We start from the raw sequence: 20,943 nt of genomic DNA on the forward strand, positions 1-20,943 counted from the left end.
AGGCAGAAGGAGACCCCAGGGAGCCCCACTGCATGTCTCCTTATGCGCTGCGTGGGCCTGCCCTCTCTCTCCAACTTTCAAATCACCCTCTGTTGTATGTGCAGTGTCCAGGCTTTCGTTGTGCTTAGTGAGAGAAACACGGAACGGGTGTACACCCTGCCTTCCCACCAGCAGGCGTCCCGGAAAAGATGGTGCTGGTCAGCCACCTCCACTATTGTTCCCGCTTCTGGAGACCTTGATAATATGAGAGCTCTTCCGTTGTCCTATTAGACGGAAGAATCTGAACATTCTGAATGAGCGTGCACGGACCCTGTGTGTGCCGTCATTCCCAGGCTGGAGGCCTTGTGGGGAAGAGGAACACTGGAGTCGGGGAGCAGGGATGGCCCCAGACACCTGCACCTGCCACGGGCCTCACTCACAGAAGGAGGACCCACCACGAGCCTCACTCAAGGAAGGAGGACTCGCTACGGGCCTCACTCACAGAAGGAGGACCCACCACGAGCCTCACTCAAGGAAGGAGGACTCGCCACGGGCCTCACTCACAGAAGGAGGACCCGCCACGAGCCTCACTCAAGGAAGGACCTGCCACGAGCCTCACGCATGGAAGAAGGACCCGCCGAGTGTTTCTTGGGGGAATTGGGGTTGAGTTATGACTGCAAGAAGTCAGCCATACACCAAGCATACCAGCATGCCATGACCAAATTCATTCAACAGACACTCAGTGAGCTCACTTTGGAGAGGGTAATAAGGACTTTTCCCAACAAATGGTCATTTCTCACTATTTTTAAGTAATCCTTTTAATCAAAGACACAGACCTCATCGTCATATAATTGGGCCCCCTCCCAACTGACAGATGAGAAGAGGAAAGCTAACGGAAGCAGAGGAAGTTTCTGAAGGTGACGTGGTCTGAGTGCCAGATCTGGGGCTGCGGGTCAGGTCTGATGCCCTATAAATGAGTCCCACCCGGGCACAGAGGTGCTCACGGCGGCTCCTGCCTGCCCAGACCTCTCCTGTCCTCCTTCAGGTCTGTGAGGTTCTCAGATAACTTGCTCTTATTTGAGTATCTTGAATGATCAATAACATTTTGTCCTATGAGCATGAATTTGATTTTTGGAAAAAGTTAATTGGAACAAAATCTGGTAAATAAAATAGGTCAGCAAGCTTTGCAAAAGCTGATTAGTGGAAAACGGGTTAAAACCACATGAAAACTGATTTCCTTGTAAGACTCATAAAAAGACATTCTGAAATATTTTGAGCAGAGACTGCATCATTAAAATAAATGTCAGCTTTATAGCCAGGGGTTTCAGACAATGGCCAATGAAATTTATGTTTTGGATATTTGTTTTGAAAAAGCCATTATCTTTAAGAAAATATGTAGTCAGTGATTTACTAAGTTGCATATTTTAATATCATAGTATAATTTACCAAGTTGTGTAGTTTTAATATCATAAAACTACATGTATAGTTTGATTTTGTAAATATTGGAGCTCACTAGCATTTTCTTATTAGTCTTCCACTCAGATTTTGAATAAAAGTCATTAAAAAACAAAAGTGGCTAGGTGCTGGTATCTAGCAACTGAGCGTCTTTTTCACAAGCTCTTAAAAGACTTCTTTCTGGTAATACAAAACAAATTATATATTTTTAGAACCAGGCGTCTTTAAGAAAGAGGAGCTGCTCACCCTGGGAGCTTCGGCACAGGCTCCCTATCAGCACCCTGTTCTGAGTGCCTGCCATGTCCAAGGGCCACCTGAACTGTGACATGCTGCTGGAGCTTTGGTGGCCAACACAGAGCCTCTGCCTTTTGTAATGTGTCATGTGGTTATAGGGCCTGCAGTATCTAGATGATGCATTCAATGTAAGACTTCAAGTTTTGCTGGAATAGCTGGGACAGGCACAGGTGAGTGGGAAGGTGCACAGAGTACAGGACGACTTGAGCCGGGGGAGGCCCGGAGGCAGTGAGTCCTCCTGCAGCTGGGGCAGCAGTGCAGCCTGCAAAACGAGGTCCCCTTCCTGACACTCCTTAACAGTGTGACCTGAGACATGTTCCTTGGCCTGACCAAGCGTCCATTTAACAGTGGAATTACAGCTTACAGGAGAGCAGCGCTCCTCACAGCAAGCTCTTAGTGTGTGCCTGTCAGGTAGATGGACGGCGGGTGGGTGGACGCGTGGATGGGTGCATGGGTACATGGATGTGGATGGAGCAGCTGTAATACATGATCTCCAACACTGGGCCGTGGGTGAAGGTTACCCAATAGGAGGGTCACCAAGAAGACCCTCGTGCAGAGGCAAGACAGAACTTGAGGTCCCAGAAAGCAGTCTGTGTCTCCTTCATAATTAAATGACTTTCCCCAAAGCCAGCGAGTGATCCTTACAGTTCAGACATGAGGGATCCAGCGTGCTTTCATGACGCGCTGCTCCCAGTGTTTTCTGCCCTCATTATTCTTTTTAAAAGATCTTTTTCCCTCTCCCAAGAATTGCCTCTAATTAGACCCACCTCTCCAACAGATCAGTAATGTCTAATTGGGGTTGCAGAAATATTTCTTATAGTCTATCTTGGTAAAAAAAAAAAAAATTCTGATCTGTACTCATGGTCTTTCCAATTTCAAGTGTGTAAAACTGAGGTCACATTTGCATTTTGGGGTTTAAGACACACAGTTTTTCTCCAGAAACAGAGCTTAGATTTTTGTGTAGCAAAGGAGGAGTGAAAAGACCCTTTTAGTTCTATTCTTCCTACAAATAGAATCCTTTTAGAAATAAACTAAAAATAAGTTTAAAACAGCACATCCTGTCACCTAATGGGGACAGCTGATGCCCTGTGTACATTTTCTGATACAGGAAGGCTCTACTCTTCCAGGAGGCCACAATGCAGACTCTCATGGGGGTCAGCTCTGTGCACCTCAGACTTCGTCTCCCCAGGGGATGGTACCCTTGGTGGTGTGTGGGAGCCTGAAGCCCACTGGGGACTCTGTGTCCCATTCAAGCTGGGTGTGCAGAGCCTCCCTCAGGGCTAAGGGCCCACCTGCCGTGTGACCCTGGCAGGACACACCTCCACCCTTTCTCTGTCCCCTGGTGCTACCACCTCCTGCCATCTGGAAACAGGAGCCCTGGCAGCCAGGTATCCCACCACAAGAGCCTGGGTGTCCCGCCAGGAGAGCCCAAGTGTGCCACCAGGAGAGCCCAGCCCTCCCAAGATCCTCTTCCTTTTCTTTTTCTTCTGCATCCTGAAGGTGGCGCTGGGCCTCAGGGACTCCAGCAGATTTCATTTCCATCGCCTCCATCAGACCATAGTGCTCCAGAAGGCAGCGTCAGTGTTCGCCCCACATAAAGACCACTCAGAGCTCTTCTGAATGTTCCAAGGTGCTGTTTTTTGAGTCATAGTAAAGATGAAGAAAAACATGTTTAAGATGCCTGCCACGTGCTAGGCACTGTCTGGACATTTGACCTGTATTATCTCCTTTAATCCTTATAACCCTGCAGCGTGGGTCCTTTAATATCGTCACGTGCGTGAGTTATAGGAGCTGGAGCCAAGCCTCAAAGAGACTAAGTAACCTGCCGATGATGGCTTACTCGGAAGCAGAGCTGGGGTTCAAGCTCGGGGCATTCACGTTCAAAGCTGGGACTGGAATTCCCAACCAGAGATAGGGAAGGGAAGTTTCCATAGGTGTCACTGGCATTCTCAAGTGGGCACTAGAGGTGCAGCAGTTAGGTTGTATTTGGCTGCAGGACACAGGGAATGACTTAAACAATGAGGAATCTTTATTATCTGCTATAACAAGAAGCTTGGAAATAAAGTGATTCAGTGTCTCCACAGCATGATGAAGGCCTCAGCTGCTTTGCATATTTCCACTCTGCCATATCCACATGTGACTGCTTTCTGCCTTCATGACTGCAAGGCAGCTGCAGCAGTTCCAGCCATCACATGCAGACTCCCACAGTTCCAGTGCAGAGAAAGCAGATTTCTCTGCATCTCTGTTTGTAAGGAAGGCCTTTGTTAGAGGTGCCTCTGTCCAGTTGTCAGACATAATGGCGAGTCATGTCTAAACTAGTCATTGGCGAGAACAGTTTCCTCCTGCTCAGCTCAGAGCAGTGTCAGTCCCTGAGGATGGGATGGGAACGAGCTCAGAGTGGAATGGTCATGGCCATTTTGTAAGCCAGCCCCTCCCGCCTGCCATGCAGCCCAGGGTGCACAACCTGGGACACGCCTGCACCAGGTGCTTCATGCGTCCTGCGCCCTAGACACCACAGCCTTGCTGTTTCTTCACCCCGCTGTTCTCTGTCCAAGGTGAGAGGGTGGTGCATGCTTCCCTCTGCTGATCCTCCATTTTCCTTGGTATTGGTCAGCGTGCATGTGGTAGAGTCTGCTGTGAGTGCGGCCTGCAAGTAGTAGGGTCTGCTGGGAGCACAGTCCTACATGTAGTAGGGTCTGCTGTGAGCACAGCCTACACGTAGTAGGGTCTGCTGGGAGTGCGCCTGCATGTAGTGGGGTCTGCTGTGAGCGCAGTGCTGTGTTCTCTGTAGTTTTCCTGTCCTCCAAATCAAGCCACCCTTGTCAGCTCCGTGGCTCTTGATGGCAGGAAATACAGCTTTTTGTCTCTCAAAATCTTCCGCTGAGACTCTTCTTAGATATGCTCCACATGAACTGCTGAAGACGATGCCAGGCACGTCATTTTGCTCGTTAGGAGGTGTATTCTTTTGTTCACATTCTGGCATTAGTAACATCTCCCTTGAAAGTTTTGTGGGTGCCTTTAATCATTCCTTTTGGACCAGGAAGCACTGAATATTCTTCTTTAATGTCGAAAAACAGATTACTGCATGCATTGCACCCTGTGGAGTTCTTGCTGAGTTCTGTCTCCGTGTCCCCAGGAAACCAAAAATTGTGATTGATTAACCTTACAACTTACACTGTACCATCTGCCCTGAGTAGACCCTCAGAAATTGATGGTGAAATATCTTTCAGGCTTTTATTAAAATTTACCTTCCAGGCTTCTCTGCACCTGTGAGTGTGAAGTTTTCAGGGCCTGGGAGTACAGGCGTTAGCATGACCAGTGGAGTGGAGTCAGGTGACAGATCCTGTTTCTGCCTCCAGCTGGCTGTGGCCACAGGCAGCTCACCCACTCTCCCTGGGTTCTAGTTTTCCCAGCTGTGGAGTAAGGGGGGCCACAGCCCGCCTCTGAGCTGCTGAGATCCATCAGGGTCTCCCCTTATCTGGGGGCATCTCCCTGTCACCTCTGGTCAGTGCCTCGTGTTAGTTGTCTGTTGCTGGAACAGATGACCTCGAAGTGCTCAGCACGGCCCACGTGTGTGACCTCAGCTTTTGTGTGGATAACCTGGAATCCAAGCACACCTCAGCTGGGTCCTCTGCTTGAAGCCTGCCTTGCATGAGGCTGTGGTCTCAGGGTCAGTGGGGCTGGGCTTGCTGCTGGTCGGATGTGGCTCCTTCTGGGCCGCTGGACTGAGGGCCTGGATTCCTCCAGCTGTTGGCCAGAGGCCGCCCTCAGCTCCTGGCTGTGTGGCCCCACAGTGTGGAGCTTGCCTCATCCCAGCCAGCAAGATGAAGCCCAGATCTCTTCTCATCTAATCCGCTGAGGGACCCCGCCCTGCTGTGCTGGTTAGAGGCCAGCCGCTCTGGGGCGGGGACTCCATAGGCCACCAAGTCCGAGGGCCATCCGAGACGCTGCTGACCATGGGCCTCTTCTGCCTCCAGCTTCCCTGGTTTTCAGCCTCCTCATGTCACAGCTTCACCTCTGCCAGCTCTGCTTTTTTTATCTACCCTCCAGCTGGAGGAGGCGCCCGACTGCGGGCTCTCCTGTCTGACTCAGTGCTGTGCTGTCCCGGCCTCCTGGCCTGGTCTGTTTTGTCGCTGACTACCGGCACGTGGTTCCCCTTCAATCAGGTTTATTTACGTTACCTATCTCTCTGCCTTGGTGAGGCTTTTGTTTTTGCCAGGAATGGCTCACTCCTGTGTTTCACTGATTTAGGTTCTGTTCAGTCTGTAACGCCCATCACAGTTCCTAAGCCTCATGAAAGCTTTCCCTAGTTACTCTAACCTGGATGAGTTCTACTTTATTTGAAATCCCTCTCAACGTACGTTATTATCATTTACCCTGGCTTTGTCACTTGTTAGCTAGCTTTTAAAACATTGTACAATTACTTAATTGCTCCAAGCCTCAGTTTTCTCATCTGTCAAATGGTGATATTAACATCTACATCATGTGACTTGTGATAATTTCACTAGGAAATGAGCATAAATGCTCAGCACAGGGCCTGGCATTGAGTAACTGATAACAAGTTGTATTTGTTGAGTGATTTCTTTTCGTGGCACACATTTACCTCTGCAGCCAGACACCGAGTGTGAGAACAAAAACCACGTCTGCCATCATGGCACTCGGCACGGCTGAGGAGCTTGCTCAATAAATACTTGTTGATCAGCTGCAAGGCTAATTGGGAGTTGGTTGATGGCATAATTAATTAACTTACTCTTTCAAAAATCTAGACGAGTCCTTAAGCTGAAGACTAGGATGTGTTTTATCCTGTGGGTTTTGGATGCAAGTGGTGCTCCATTTTGCTGACTGAACTTCTGCAAGGAGCACTTACGAAGTTAGAAGTTGAAGTGCAAGAGCTTGGGATGGCAGAATAGCTCTGCTGGGGGCTCAGCTTGCATTGCTCGGCTCAAGATTTCGGGCCTTCCCCTTCTGGAATGGCCCTGTGGTGTTTCACACACACGAGTCATCAAGAACTTGTCCGGGCCACTCTGCCGAATTTGCATTACCTTCTAAAGGTGTGACCTTGCGTTTCTGCCTTCTAAAGAGTTTCATAATGAACCGATATAGTTAGTAGAAAGTTAACTGGAACACAGTGTCGATTAGTTAGAAACAATATCCAGCCTTTTCATTATATCTGCTAGTTGGTCTTTTTTACTGTATTCATTGTCATCAATGGATAATCATTAACCTGATAAGTAGGTCTTCAGAAAGCTGAAATAGTACCTGTAACAAATTTCACTTGACTTTTTTCTGTTTACCTAAAGGGAATACTACAAAGGTATTTCTTCATTCATATTGTCCATGTGGAAGTTAAGACATTGAACCTAGGCCGGGTGTGGTGGCTCACGCCTGTAATCCCAGCACTTTGGGAGGCCGAGGCGGACGGATCACAAGGTCAGAAGATCGAGACCATCCTGGCTAACACGGTGAAACCCCGTCTCTACTAAAAATACAAAAAATTAGCCGGGCGTGGTGGCGGGCGCCTGTAGTCCCAGCTACTTGGGAAGCTGAGGCAGGAGAATGGCGTGAACCCGGGAATTGGAGCTTGCAGTGAGCCAAGATCGCGCCACTGCACTCCAGCCTGGGTGGCAGAGTGAGACTCCATCTCAAAAAATAAATAAATAAATAATAAAAAATAAAATAAAATAAAAAGACATTGAACCTAACTAACTGTAAGTTGCCAAAGTTAAAGCCAAAAATTAGCTCACCCTGTGTTTCTGAAATAATGTGTACACTCGAATCATTGCTGGTTTTTGACGTTATGTTGCTACCAATTCTTCTCTTTAGGAAACTGTATTCCATCATTGCTGTTGGCAACATTTATTTTGACCTACTCCCCAATTGGCTTTTACTAAAGGTTTTCTTGTGGCTTAGCGTTTAGGGTCGTGAATTTTCCAGCTCTGTTTTCTTCCTCGGTAGCTTTGCAAGGGGGACCCTCTCCTTGGCTCCTGTGTGTCACCCTGCACACTACATGGTTCCTTGGAGCTTGCTGTGGGAGCCACGCCCTCCCTCCCTGCAGTGCCTGTGCCCCGCTCTGTGTCTGGGTCCATGCTGAGTGTATCTGGGAGCCCGCCTCCCGCACCAGCTGGAAAAGCTGCACCCTTGCCGCAAAGGTAATGAGAAGGAAGAGATGCTGTAAAATCTGATGGAGTGAAATAGGAAGGTGGGAGGCGCCTCTGATTTTATGCACAGAGCACTCCCCTCTTTTGTTAACATCCCCCTCCGCCATGGTTGATTGTTCCTGACGAGTGCCTGGCCCGGCTGTGCCAGTCTACCTCCTTCTCCAGGAATTTGGGGTGAGGTCTAAGGGTTGGCTCATCTTTGGGTACCTGGTCGGGGGATGTCAGGCCCTGGTGTTCCCGGTGCCTTTGCCTCCCGCCCTGTGCACATACGGGAGCCAGGCCGGAGTGAGAAAAAAGAAACGGAGCAGGTGTGGAGAGAGGGGCCCAGCTCAGGGTGGGAGCACGTGCCTGGGGCTCAGCAGCCCCAAAGCCCAATGTAGTTCCCACCTCTTGGTCCCGAGACACCCCAGGCTCCTCAGGTTCAATTTCCCTTTGCTAGCGCTAGTTCGAGTCCAGCGTCCGAGCTGCTGCACATGCTGCCGTCACCATGCGGAGTGCCCAGGCCCTGCCACCTCCCTGCCCATAGCCCGGACCTGCCCAGCCTTTCTGGTTTGGTCACTCTGTCCTGCTGACAGCTGGCCTGGACCCTGGCTGTCCTCACCAAGTTCAGTGCTTGGTTCCAGCCCTGTCCCCACTGTTCTGCCTGGTGCTGTGTCGGCTGCCTTGGTGAGCCTACCAGACTCACCGCGGATGCCTTGGCCTGATGTTCATGACTCAAGCTTAATCCTGCCATGCTCACACGTGCTTGCGCGTTCTGGTGTCTGCCCCTGCCCCACTCCCTGCCCTGCCCCTGTGTCCACCTTTCAGTTCTGCACAGGCTTCCCGAGGCCCCACATGTGGCGGCTGCTCCCGCCTCCTCCTCTGTGTGCTCCTGGCGTTTTCCTGCTTGGTCCGTGTATGGGACGCATGCCTGCCAAGTGTCCCCACACAGCAGGAATGCAATTAACATTTCCTGCATGGAGCAGAAATAGCCCTTCAGCTTACTGTGGAGAGACGATCAGTAAGTCACCCTTGGCACATACAACAGTAGAGCGGATAGTTTACCAGAGATATCGTAAAACAAAAGCCTCGTGCTTTTCCTAAGGAGACATCCTTTGACTTCCTGAAAGTCACTTGGTTGTGGGGATGAAAGTGGTGGGCCAGGCTGGGCAGGGACCTGGGCACAGGGGAGCTGGGCCAGGGGCACACAGGAGGCTCTCCATAAGCAAAAGAAGGAGCCCATCGGCAGCCATCTGCTTGGGGCTGGGAGGGAGCGGACAGGTCCACTCCTCGGCAACACCCAGCCTGCCGGTGCCCCTGTCCAAGCGATTCCTAGAGAGCTCCTCTGACCATCACCATGGCTATTCTTCTCCCGGCTCTCAGTGAGGCTCCAGGTGCCACCCCAGCCCTAACCCCCTTGCCTGTACCCAGATGTGGACACATACTCCCCCCATGCATGCCCAGATGCAGACACACCCGTCACCTCTGCCTAGATGTGGACACACCCCCCAATGCGTGCCCAGATGTGGACACCCCCCTATGTGTGCCCAGATGCAGACACACCCCCCATGCCTGCCCAGATGCAGACACACCCATGTCACCTCTGCCCAGATGCAGATACACCCTGTCACCTCTGCCCAGATGTGGACACACCCCCCAATGCATGCCCAGATGCAGACACAACCCTGTCACCTCTGCCTAGATGTGGACACAGCCCTGTCACCTCTGTCCAGATGTGGACATGCCCCCCCATAGCTGCTCAGATGCAGACACAACCTCCTCGCTTCTGCCCAGATATGGAGTCACGGGTACCCTGTCCCCCAGTGGGTCTCTTGTGTCCCCACCTTCTCTTGACCTCTTCTCACCACCACAAGGTGTTGCAGGAAGTCAGGGACCGCGAACAGAGGGACCTGCTGAAGCCGTGACAGAAGAATATAAATTGTGAAGATTTCATGGACATTTATCACTTCCCCAATCAATGCTCTTATAATTTCCTATGCCTGTCTTTACTTTAATCTCTTAATCCCGTCATCTTCGTAAGCTGAGGATGTATGTTGCCTCAGGACCCTGTGATGATTGCATTAACTGCACAAATTGTTTGTAAAGCATGTGTGTTTGAACAATATGAAATCTGGGCACCTTAAGAACAGGATAACAGCATTTTTCAGGGAACAAGGGAGAATCGTAAAGTCTGGCTGCCTGGGAGCCGGGTGGAACAGAGCCATATTTCTCTTATTACCAAAACGGATAAGATAAATATCGCTGAATTCTTTCCCCAGTAAGGAATATTAATAATTAACAACCTGGGAAAAGAATGCATTCCCGGGGGGGGCCTCTAAAACGGCCACTCTGGGGGTGTCTGCCGTATGCAGTTGCAGATGAGGGATGAAACACACCCTGGCCTCCCGCAGTGCCCCCAGGCTTGCTAGGATTAGGAAATTCCAGCCTGGCGAATTCTAGTCAGATGGGTTCTCTGCTCTTGAACCTGTTAAGACGTTTATCAATGACAATGCGAGCACAGTGGGACATGGAAGTTCATTAGTGGTTGTAGTTTCGCCCTGACCTTGTGATCTCACCCTGACCTTCTGCCTTGTGATCTTCTGTTGCCCTTGAAGCATGTGATCTCTGTGACCCACACCCTATTCATACACTCCCTCCCCTTTGAAAATTGCTAATAAAAACTTGCTGGTTTTACGGCTCACGGGACATCATGGAACCTGCCGACATGTGATGTCTCCCCCAGACACCCAGCTTTAAAATTTCTCTCTTTTGTACTCTTTCCCTTTATTTCTCAGACTGACCGACACAGGGAAAATAGAAAAGAACTTACGTTGAATTATCGGGGGTGGGTTCCCCCGATAACAAGGCTCTGCAAGGATGGTGGCTTTCAGTTTCCAAAAACGTTTCCTAAGCATCAGAGCAGGCTTTCGGAGTGGGAGGTGAAGATGTGGCTCTTCCTGGGCCCGAGGCCTCTTCTCCCTGACCGAGCGCAGTGTCTGCATCTCTCACTGATGACCGCCCTTCTCTGCTTCTGACCAGGACTGTTTTGAGTTCTCAGTCTCTCGCACAGCCCATTTGCATAGGACTGGGGGGACACCAGGTCTTGTAGCTCACGCCTCCCAGTGGCCACCTCTGAAGTTGGGAGGCCTCTTGCTGGGAGACACCAGGAGCATCTGCAGCCAGTGCGCTCTTTCCAGAAAGCCCTTTACCTGTGGCTTAGACGGTGCCCTATTTCTCACTGGGAACTGCCCGTCTTTCTGTTCTGAGTGGTGGTTTCCAGTCAGAGCCCCTGCCTGTCTATGCAGTGGGCACTCACTCTGTGGGGACCTCCGGGACTTGTTCACCCCGAGCCTGGGTGAACAACCTGCCCCTGCCCAGCAAAGCCCCTTGGTAAATCTTGTGAGATGCTGAATAAACTCCAGCACCAGCTCGGTCATTGGGCCTCTCGTGGCCTGTCTAGCAGCTCGTTTGGACCTGCCCTCGGCCTGGCCAGGCCCGCTTCACCAGCCACCTGCCTCAGGCTCCTCTCAGAGGGCTCTGAAGAGCACAGCTGGTTTGAAAGTTAACGGAATTAGTGGTGGGAACTGTGTCCCTCAGGAGGACTTGGGGGCAGGTGTGACAGAGGACCCTGGGGCAGACCTGGACGCTTCCTGCCTTTAACAGTCATCCTGTGCATTGAAATTCAACCCCCAAATTGAAATAACGATGCAGCCAACATGCTCAGCTTTGTGCATGAAATCCTAGGCGAGCAGAGAAACGAACTGGGGATCGTCTTGCAGGCTCAGAACTGGGCCCCACCCTCTTTTAGGCAGGGGGAGGTTTTAGCCCTAACACCAGCCGCAGAGGGCCTTGCTGAGGCCTTCATGGTCAGCTCGCTGGCTTGGGGTGGTCTGATTAAATGCCAGGCGAAGGCCGTGTGGGCCTCGAGACGGAGGGAGGGAAGAGGGCGTGCACTGGAGACAGCATCTGACCGAGTGAATGTGTTTGTCCCTTTGTTATTCCAGAACCGGTCAGGTGGACCTGACTTGTTTTGTCACTTTCTTTGGGGAAAGCCAGATGTTTGAGTTATTTTGTATTGTTTTCCTTCAAGTTCGAGTTGATTATCTCTAATCACATACTTGCAAGGCAGTGCTCTTTAATAGAGGCCTATTAATATGCTCTCTATTTTTTGCTGTGCTCAGTTTTATAGATTTCCCCAAGTAAGGTTCATTTTTGCCATTTAAGGAAAGGAAACAAAGACAGAGCTTCCTAATTATTCTCAGTAATTATTTTCAATAATATCCTTGAGTATAGGATATCCTCTCGCATTTTCTGAACAGACTTCACATTCTTCTTCTTTTCTTCTTCCTTTGGAAAACATGACACTCCCAGCTGGCCAGCTCAGCATCCCTGGAAGGGAAGGGACAACTGAAGTTCACCTCAGGACGGTGGAGCCCACATCATAACTGCACCCAGGTGGCCACAGCGAACGACACCACCCTCCGTGGCTGGGACACCCGGAGCATGAGGTCAGTGAGCCCACCCGGCGCAGGCCCCACTTCCTTTCCTCCCTCACCGAGCAGAACCGGGATGATGGTGGAGCTGATGGTGAGCCACATGCCTTTGGGGGTGCATGGTTTGTCTTCATCTCGTTTTTGTAGGAAATCATAAATCTTCATCTTGTTTCTTCACCCCAAATTAAGCTAGCACATCCACTGCAATGGAACCGGTGCACCTCGGTGGCTGTTTAATGTTCCATATTGATATCTCTGCATTAGCAGGACTTTATGATGAAAACTAGGAATTGGGGCTTTTGTAACACTGAGCGAGATGGGGACCACAGGGTGCCCGTCTCTGATGAGCCGCTGCAGGCTGACAGCTGCAGTCCCCAGGTTAAGTCTCTCCTGGGGTCGTCCTTGACCATAGCTGTGCCTTCTGGAGACACACCTATAGGGCAATCATATTTTGTCATTTAAGTAATTATACACAACAGCCAGCAGCTCTAATGGAACAAATAAGAGCGAGTTTTCCGTTCCAGTTGTGATTTTGATAGGCAAAGGAGTGATGGTAGCACGTCTGTTGCCGTGGCAACGGAAGCCCACACAAGCTTTTTTAAGATACAGTTTATCCCCTCAGCACACCATAATTTATCACCGAGCTGAAAAGACGGATGTCATGCAATAACTCGTGTTGATTCCAGGGTGGGGGCACAACTTTAGGTTTAGTTCCAAGACCCCTCTGAAAACTCAGGGGCTAATAAAGAATCAATTGCCACTTCCTCCTTTGTGCACGTCCGTGCAGAGGGCTTGTTTGGTTTCCTAATCAGAAGCTGGAAACCACAGACTCAGCCCGTGATGAACGTCCTGCTGAAATCCATTTCTCCATGTCCTGTGGTCATCGTGTCCTTTGTCTGCATGGTTTTTTGAAGGATGTGAAGAATTTCAGTATCTGAAAACAAGAAACTCAAAGACTGACGTTACAGACCAAACAAATAAGCAAACAAAAAGATGCCCGTGGCTTTGATGGGTGACATCTGGCAGTGTCCTCATTTTGCCCGTGTTGTGTCTGTGGTGAGGATGTGCCAGCGCAGTACAGAGGGTCCTGGCGCCTTCTCATTGACTGTCATTTCTCCTTTTGCAAGCAGCTTTGGTTTGCATGGAGCCAGGATGCCTTTGGTGCTTTTTTAGGTGGTATGGTGCTTTTGTGTGACAGTTACTGGTGATGGAGCATGCAGTAACCTTTAGTTAATACGTCGTGCATGTGCGACTCTCCATCTAGTTCCCCGGGAATTTGCCAAGTTTTTAATTTTCTACCTTTGCCTGTTTCCCTTGAAAGATTTAAAAGTTTAGGTATTATATTTTAGGGAAGAAATATTAAGATATTGCAAAGGTGCAGGATGTAAAAACCAGAAGATTTAAAAGTGGTTTAGGGCCAGGAGTTCTAGTGTGAGAGAAAAAGATGAAAGGAATTGAGTTCATCTACTTTGGAGAGCAGAGAACAATGATGGTCTTCAGATAAGTGAAGCAAATTACAAGGCACAGAAGTTTCCCATTGCTCATCAGCCCCATTGAGGCCTGCGGTGAGGAAGGTAAATGATGCAGGAGTGATTTCAGTCCCACCCACGGCAGTGCTGGGGAGGCCGTGCAGGCAGGAGCCGCTGGGCAGCGCCAGGGCATGGGTTCTTTGCTCTCCTGGGCGCAGCCTTTTGTTCCAAGCCACTGTCCAGCCTCACTGGATGACCTGCCCTCTGGGATTCATGACATCAGGGCCATAGGCAGGATATTATGACTTCAGACCCTGCGGGGAGCAGCCAAGGACCATAGGATCCAGGGCAAAGTGAGGTGTGTGAGTGCGTGTGTGCGTGTCTGCCCTCTCATGCATGGATGTGTGCATGTGTGTGTACATACATGTGTGGGCGTACATGCAGATGCACGCATGAGTGTGAGAACGCACGCACTGTGAACAGCCGTGTGACTCATTTCAAACAGTCCCCTTCTCCCACCCTGGAGCAAGTGGGTTGCACTGGCCACCAGCAGTGTCGGACCTGGAGCTGGTGTGGACAGTGGAATGGCAAGCCCAGCTGGCATGGTCCTTCCTGCTTTCATGGCCTTCCCCACTGCTCCTCCCTTTCTCTCTCTCTCTCTGTATATATCTATAGATAGATAGATAGCCGGCCCCTTCCTGCTTCCATGGCCTTCCCCACTGCTCCCCCCTTTCTCTCTCTGTCTGTATATATATAGTTCTATATATAGGTAGATATTTTGTGTTGTATGTGTATGTATGCATATATATATAAAATTTCCCAACACTATATTCTACCTCAATTCCCTGTCTTTTTCTTTTCCTTCTTCACTGTGTCCTTCCAGAAATGTGTCAGGCATCCTGTCCAAATGTCTGGCTCAGTGTCCCCATGGCTGTTGCAGCCCCTCTGGCATGCTTTCATTCTCAAGATACCAAGTCACATTTTTGACGGCTGCAAAGCAAAAATTCCTTCCACGGCTCGCCTGGAGGGTCACAGATATACTTCTGGAGAGATGAGCGTGGTGTGACCACACAGGGTTGCTGGGATGGAGGAGCTGGCGCCAGCCTCTTCTTGCAGGGCAGGAACGCCAAGGGGACGAGAGCACCCTGGGCCGGGGGATTAGACAGGGTCCCGGGAAACCAGTGTGTGCCCACAGCACTCAGTGGCTTTTCCTAATCCATTTACTATTTTCCTTTGCTGTTCTTCCTTCTCCCTCAGCCAGATCTACTGCATAGAGAATGCCCACGGACAGCTGGTGCGGGACCTTGACTTTAATCCCAATAAGCAATACTACTTGGCCAGCTGTGGAGATGACTGTAAGGTGAAGTTCTGGGACACCCGAAATGTCACCGAACCCGTGAAGACCCTGGAGGAGCACTCCCACTGGTAGGGCCGCTCCTGGCTGCTTCAGGGAGGAGGGGATTACGCAATTGATTTTGCTAATTACTTTACCATTGGGAAAGACACAAACCAGCTTAGTTTGTGCTGCTGTGAATCATTCAATCAACCCAGTTTTATTTTTCCTAAAGAAACGCTAATTCCAAATCTGAATGTTTGTGATTTATAAACGTAGGAAAAGAAGAAAAACATTAAATTCTGTTTTCTCTTGAAACAGTGCTGGTTCAAGTATGCAAAAATAAATGTGCACAGATGTTCACGCAACATTGTTTGTAATGCCGGAAACCTGGAAACCACCCAAATGTCCATCACTAGGGGACTGGTTAAGTAAATTAGGTGACATCCGTGCAGTGGAGATGATGCAGCTGTCGGGAGAATGTGGAGCATCTCTATGTGGCTGTGGGAAGATCTCTGAGGTCACTCATTCTCCCTAACATATTATTTGAATGTTTTTCATGTGCTGGGTACTTTTTGCTAAGTAAGTAAAAAGATCAAGTTGTACAATGGCATGTATAGCATGAATCCATTTTTATGCAAATAAAACGTGTGTGCACACACGGGTGTACACAAGTATGAGTGACACAGGTATGTGGAGGAAATGTCTGAAAGAGTAAGAGCCAAAATCTCATCAGGAATCCTCCCCAAGTCGAAGAGGGGCATTCACTCCCTATGGCCTGCATCTCTGTATCGTTTGAATTACTTATCTGACGCTGTATGTTAAAACCCCGGATTGCTAGTGCACACTTCTGATAAATTCAGTGACTTGCTGGAATTTCCTATGGTCTGAGTGGCTGGGCCTCCCTGTGCCCCTGGCCATGCTGGGTGCACCTCCTAGCGTCAAGGGCCTGGCACTGTCTGCCACCTGGGCCCTGGAGCTTGTTTTGGCCTCAGCACGACGGGAGGCAGAAGCTCCCAGGCTCTAGGACCCGCGCCAGCAAGAAAGCTGATCCCAGTAGCCAAAACCAAGGACAGCCCTTGTGCCCCGGGAGGCCGCCATGCCCTGGTCTCAGGACCCACAGTCACTGCCAACTGGGAAGATGCCGTGAGGCTTGTTTGATATTACAGGATATCGCTAATCCACATGTTGCTTCTGGGGCAGTATTTTTTTTTTTTTTTTTTTCGAATTTTAGAAAGCTTGTCTGAAATGTTGCGTGATAAGCCTTCTCCTCCTGTAGGTTTCAGCCAACATTTAGTCTTCCCTGTCTGTCTCTTGGGACTTAAGAGAAACCTGCAGTAAACCCAACCTCAGCGGAAAACTGCCTTATGTCAGGCCCTGTGACTGGGGGCTGATTGCCTGGCAGTGCCTAACGTGAGCCCCAGCCTAGTGGGGCCCTCAGAGCCGGTGTGGTCCATTGTTGGTGTTGCCTGCGGGTGACGGTTCATTTCAGCAGCTGCCTTGCCCTTTGCAGGGTGTGGAACGTCCGCTACAACCACTCTCATGACCAGCTGGTCCTCACGGGCAGCAGTGACAGCAGAGTCATCCTTTCCAACATGGTGTCCATCTCGTCGGAGCCCTTCGGCCACTTGGTAGACGACGATGACATCAGTGACCAGGAGGACCACCGTTCTGAAGAGAAGTAAGGGCACACACTGCAGAGTGGCTCACGCCGTACCAGAGCCTCCAGTCCGCACAGCCATCTCCCGAGCCAGGCTGTGCATGTAGAAAGCTTCCAGGAGTGCATTTGGGGGACACTCTCCTTCCCCACTGCAGCTGTGGGACCCACAGTTCCAGGGGTGCCGTCATTAGCAGCCCAGGCGGGAGGCACTGCGAGTGGGTTAGGGTTAGGTGCGGTTTTAAAATAGATCTATTTGTGTTTGTATTCTTATTGAATGCCATCTGGAAGATTTAAAAGACTGTCACTGGTCTTCAGACTTGAGCATGAATAATAATAGAACGAATATATCCCAATCCTCACAGCACTCCCTGTAAGAGACGCATCACAGTCAGTGTCTTCACTGGCGTGGATTTGAGCGTGTTGGGGTCGGGTTGTTGGCCATCAGCTCACGGGCCTTCCACTGGCTGGTAGCAGGGCGGAGACTCCAGGCCAACCTTCCCAGTCTGAAACCCAGGTCCTACTTCACTTCTAGATACTCTACAAAATGTGGTCAACCATGATGTGTGTTTTCTAGTCACACCATCATGGTTCTGGATTTTCCCAAAGCTTTTTCCTATGCACCTTGATTTCTGATCCTAGGTGAGATGGCAGATCGCTAAGGGCACCCTCTTCATGCCCGCCTCTGGTCAGTGGTGCAGTGCCAGGGCCCCTGTGTCCTTGAGCAGTCCACCTTTACAAGTGGTAGCCGCTTCCTGGGGGGTGACTAGATGCGATTCAGATGCAACCGCAGAGATTCTTGCCCCAGGTTCCAGAGGAAGGAGGTTCTGGAATAAAACCTTGTGAAGTTGGCAGAGCCCTTAGATACGATGGGGTCTGTCACTCTGTTTTGGGATCCTTTGCACTGTTTTTTGTCTGAATTCTCCCCCTACCCACCTGAGCTTGGTCTAAAATTCCTCTGTGAGAAGACCTCTTTCTTCTGACCCTCTCTGCAGTGGCGATGGGCCCATCCGATTGTCTCTGTCTTCAGACCCTTTCTGCAGTGGGGATGGGCCCATCCGATTGTCTCTGTCTTCTGACCCTCTCTGCAGTGGCGATGGGCCCATCCGATTGTCTCTGTCTTCAGACCCTTTCTGCAGTGGGGATGGGCCCATCCGATTGTCTCTGTCTTCAGACCCTTTCTGCAGTGGCGATGGGCCCATCCGATTGTCTCTGTCTTCAGACCCTTTCTGCAGTGGGGATGGGCCCATCCGATTGTCTCTGTCTTCTGACCCTCTCTGCAGTGGCGATGGGCCCATCCGATTGTCTCTGTCTTCAGACCCTTTCTGCAGTGGCGATGGGCCCATCCGATTGTCTCTGTCTTCAGACCCTTTCTGCAGTGGGGATGGGCCCATCCGATTGTCTCTGTCTTCAGACCCTTTCTGCAGTGGCGATGGGCCCATCCGATTGTCTCTGTCTTCAGACCCTTTCTGCAGTGGGGATGGGCCCATCCGATTGTCTCTGTCTTCTCACCCTCTCTGCAGTGGGGATGGGCCCATCCGATTGTCTCTGTCTTCTCACCCTCTCTGCAGTGGGGATGGGCCCATCCGATTGTCTCTGTCTTCTCACCCTCTCTGCAGTGGGGATGGGCCCATCCGATTGTCTCTGTCTTCTCACCCTCTCTGCGGTGGGGATGGGCCCATCCGATTGTCTCTGTCTTCTCACCCTCTCTGCAGTGGCGATGGGCCCATCTGTTTGTCTCTTGACTCTGTTGCCTTTGTTTTGTTTTTGAGACAAACAAAAACAAACAAAAAAGTCACCCAAGCTGGTGTGCAGTGGCACGATCATGGCTCTCTGCAGCCTTGACCTCCTGGGCTCAGGTGATCCTCTCACCTCAGCCTCTCAAGTAGCTGGGACAACAGGCCCACGGCACCATGTCTGGCTAATTTTTTGTAGAGACAGAGTTTTGCCATGTTTCCCAAGCTGGTCTCAAACTCCTGAGCTCAAGTGATCTGCCCACTTCAGCCTCCCAAAGTGCTAGGATTACAGGCGTGAGCCAGACTCTGTTGTTTTTCTGTTCAATCCTTAGAAACTCGGTCTGCCATAGAATAGTATTTAAGCACACGCACGGTAGCATCTGCCCAGTGGTCTCTCGGTGCCTGTGGGCCTGGCTTCCTTGACCGTCCTCTCTGCCAGTGGCCCAGGGAGTCTGCACTTCCTCACCATGTCTGTCCCTGTTAGGGGAGGAGCCTGATGGGCCCGTTGGTCGGAAGACTGCTGGCGTTTTCTTCTGGGCGGCAGTGTCATGGGAGCAAGATAGGAAGGGAGGAGGTGATCGGGGCGACGCAGACTTCTTAGGACATCCCTCAGTCCTGATGTCCTGCTGCATTCAGGAAACCATGATTCCTCCTAAGGATTTGCACCTGGCATTTGTCCCACAACAGCAGTTGACCCCTGGCAGGTCCACTTTGTGGGAAGCCAGCTTCCCAGAGACCATGCGAGTTCTGGAGGGTCCGTCTTGCTGGGGGGTGAAGCATTTTCCTACAAAGAAATGCAAAAGCAGTTAGAATGCGGTACACAAATTATGTGGGAATTTTTTTGTGAAATGGGAAGGAAAGTGCCAGAGAAGCCTGTGTCCACCAGAAAGTGGCCACTGTGAGCCGGGCAGGGCCCCCTCCCCATGCACGCTGTGCTGAGGAAGTGGCGCTTCTTGTGTGAGGGTCCCCTGGTCAGGGCTCCCAGTGAGGGTAACTCACAGTCAAGGGAGGCGAGGTGGGAAACACCCTGGGGGAGGCCAGGCAGGTCACGCCTCTGCTGCTCCCACAGGGCCAGGGCGTCTTCCTCTTGGTGTCATGGGGGGATCCTCAGCCCAGCCCCACTCCCATCCTAGCGAGGCTCCTTGTGCCCCAGCCTCTGACTCCTACACAGCCAGGAGCTGGACCGCTGCTTCCCAGGGTCCTTTCTGCTCAAGCAATAGGGGCGTTTACATCCTGTGTTACCCAGACACGGTGACTACTTCCCCCAGTCTTTCCCCTGAGCAAAGGAAGCCCTTGGAAGACCTCCAACAAAATATCAACCCAGGCACCCGGGGGCCAAGGACAGAAGAAACCAAGACACCATGTGCCAATGTCGCCGATTTCCATAAACCTTTTGAGAAATGCCCACTCCTCACAGTGACAGTGAGGGTTTCTGGGCTTCTGCAGGGACCACCCCACTGTCCTCAGTGTGGGCTCCTCTAATTCTTCCCATCCCATAGCGGAGAAAGCGGAGGCCCCAGTACCTCCCGTGTCTCCCCATGGCAGCGCTCGCGTCCTCCCTGCCCCTCTCCTGCCCGCCCCGCTGGAGCTGCTGCGCTCACGTCTGCCTCTGTTGCATTGCAGGAGCAAGGAGCCCCTGCAGGACAACGTGATCGCCACCTACGAGGAGCACGAGGACAGCGTCTATGCTGTGGACTGGTCCTCGGCCGACCCGTGGCTGTTTGCCTCCCTGAGCTATGACGGGAGGCTCGTGATCAACAGGGTGCCCAGGGCCCTGAAGTACCACATCCTGCTGTGACTCCCGGGCCTGGGTTATCCAGGTCCCATTGGATGGTTTTCCTCTTGGCAGATTCTCAAACAGTCGCAGCTCTTTGGAGGTGACTCGTTTTCCAGGTGGATCCCTCTCCGGGAGAGCCGCTGTTCCCTTCCTGTAGCAGCAGCATTTATGAATGGGGTGAACGGGGCTGTTGTCGACGGCACAGCTAATGCCCGAACCCAGCCCATGTCGGCAGAGACAGAGCCCCACATTGTTATGTGAATAACAACGTTTTCTGTTTTAAGGGTGTTAGGAGTTTCACTTTTTAAAAAAATGTCTGTTCCTGCAATAGTAACTCTTCTTTCTCTTGAGAGTAAAAAATGAAATAAAATAAATCCACGCTGCACAGGTGCTCGGCTCATTCTTTCAGGAGCTCTGCCCTGTGACCCCATCTCCTGGGTCTTTGTCCATTTTCTCTTTCCTGACCCAGGGAAAATGCAGATGGACAGACGTGTGCTGTCTACGCCGCCCTAGCATGGAACTCCCGGGAGCCATGCTGGCTGCTGGTGGGCACCTGGCTCGTGCCCTGGGCTGAGCTGGTGTGATGCATTTTCACTGCTGTAGACGCAGGCTC

The 20,943-nt window shown here is 51.0% G+C and overlaps 1 protein-coding gene across 5 annotated transcripts in view; it reads left to right on the plus strand.

Moving 5' to 3' along the window:
- EIPR1 (EARP complex and GARP complex interacting protein 1) overlaps positions 1-20,715 on the plus strand; it is a 186,933-nt gene extending 166,218 nt beyond the window's left edge. For all 5 annotated transcript variants that reach the window (XM_004028772.4, XM_063696081.1, XM_055378706.2 and 2 more), the window contains 4 exons: positions 12,237-12,373; positions 15,085-15,252; positions 16,674-16,841; positions 20,177-20,715. In XM_004028772.4, the coding sequence (XP_004028821.1) occupies positions 12,237-12,373; positions 15,085-15,252; positions 16,674-16,841; positions 20,177-20,351 (648 nt within the window). In that variant the 3' untranslated portion in view covers positions 20,352-20,715. The remainder of the gene's footprint in view (positions 1-12,236; positions 12,374-15,084; positions 15,253-16,673; positions 16,842-20,176) is intronic.
- The last annotated feature ends 228 nt before the right edge of the window (positions 20,716-20,943 follow it).

The sequence above is a fragment of the Gorilla gorilla genome, chromosome 12 (genome assembly GCF_029281585.2).
Source record: "Gorilla gorilla gorilla isolate KB3781 chromosome 12, NHGRI_mGorGor1-v2.1_pri, whole genome shotgun sequence".
Lineage (NCBI taxonomy): Eukaryota > Metazoa > Chordata > Mammalia > Primates > Hominidae > Gorilla > Gorilla gorilla.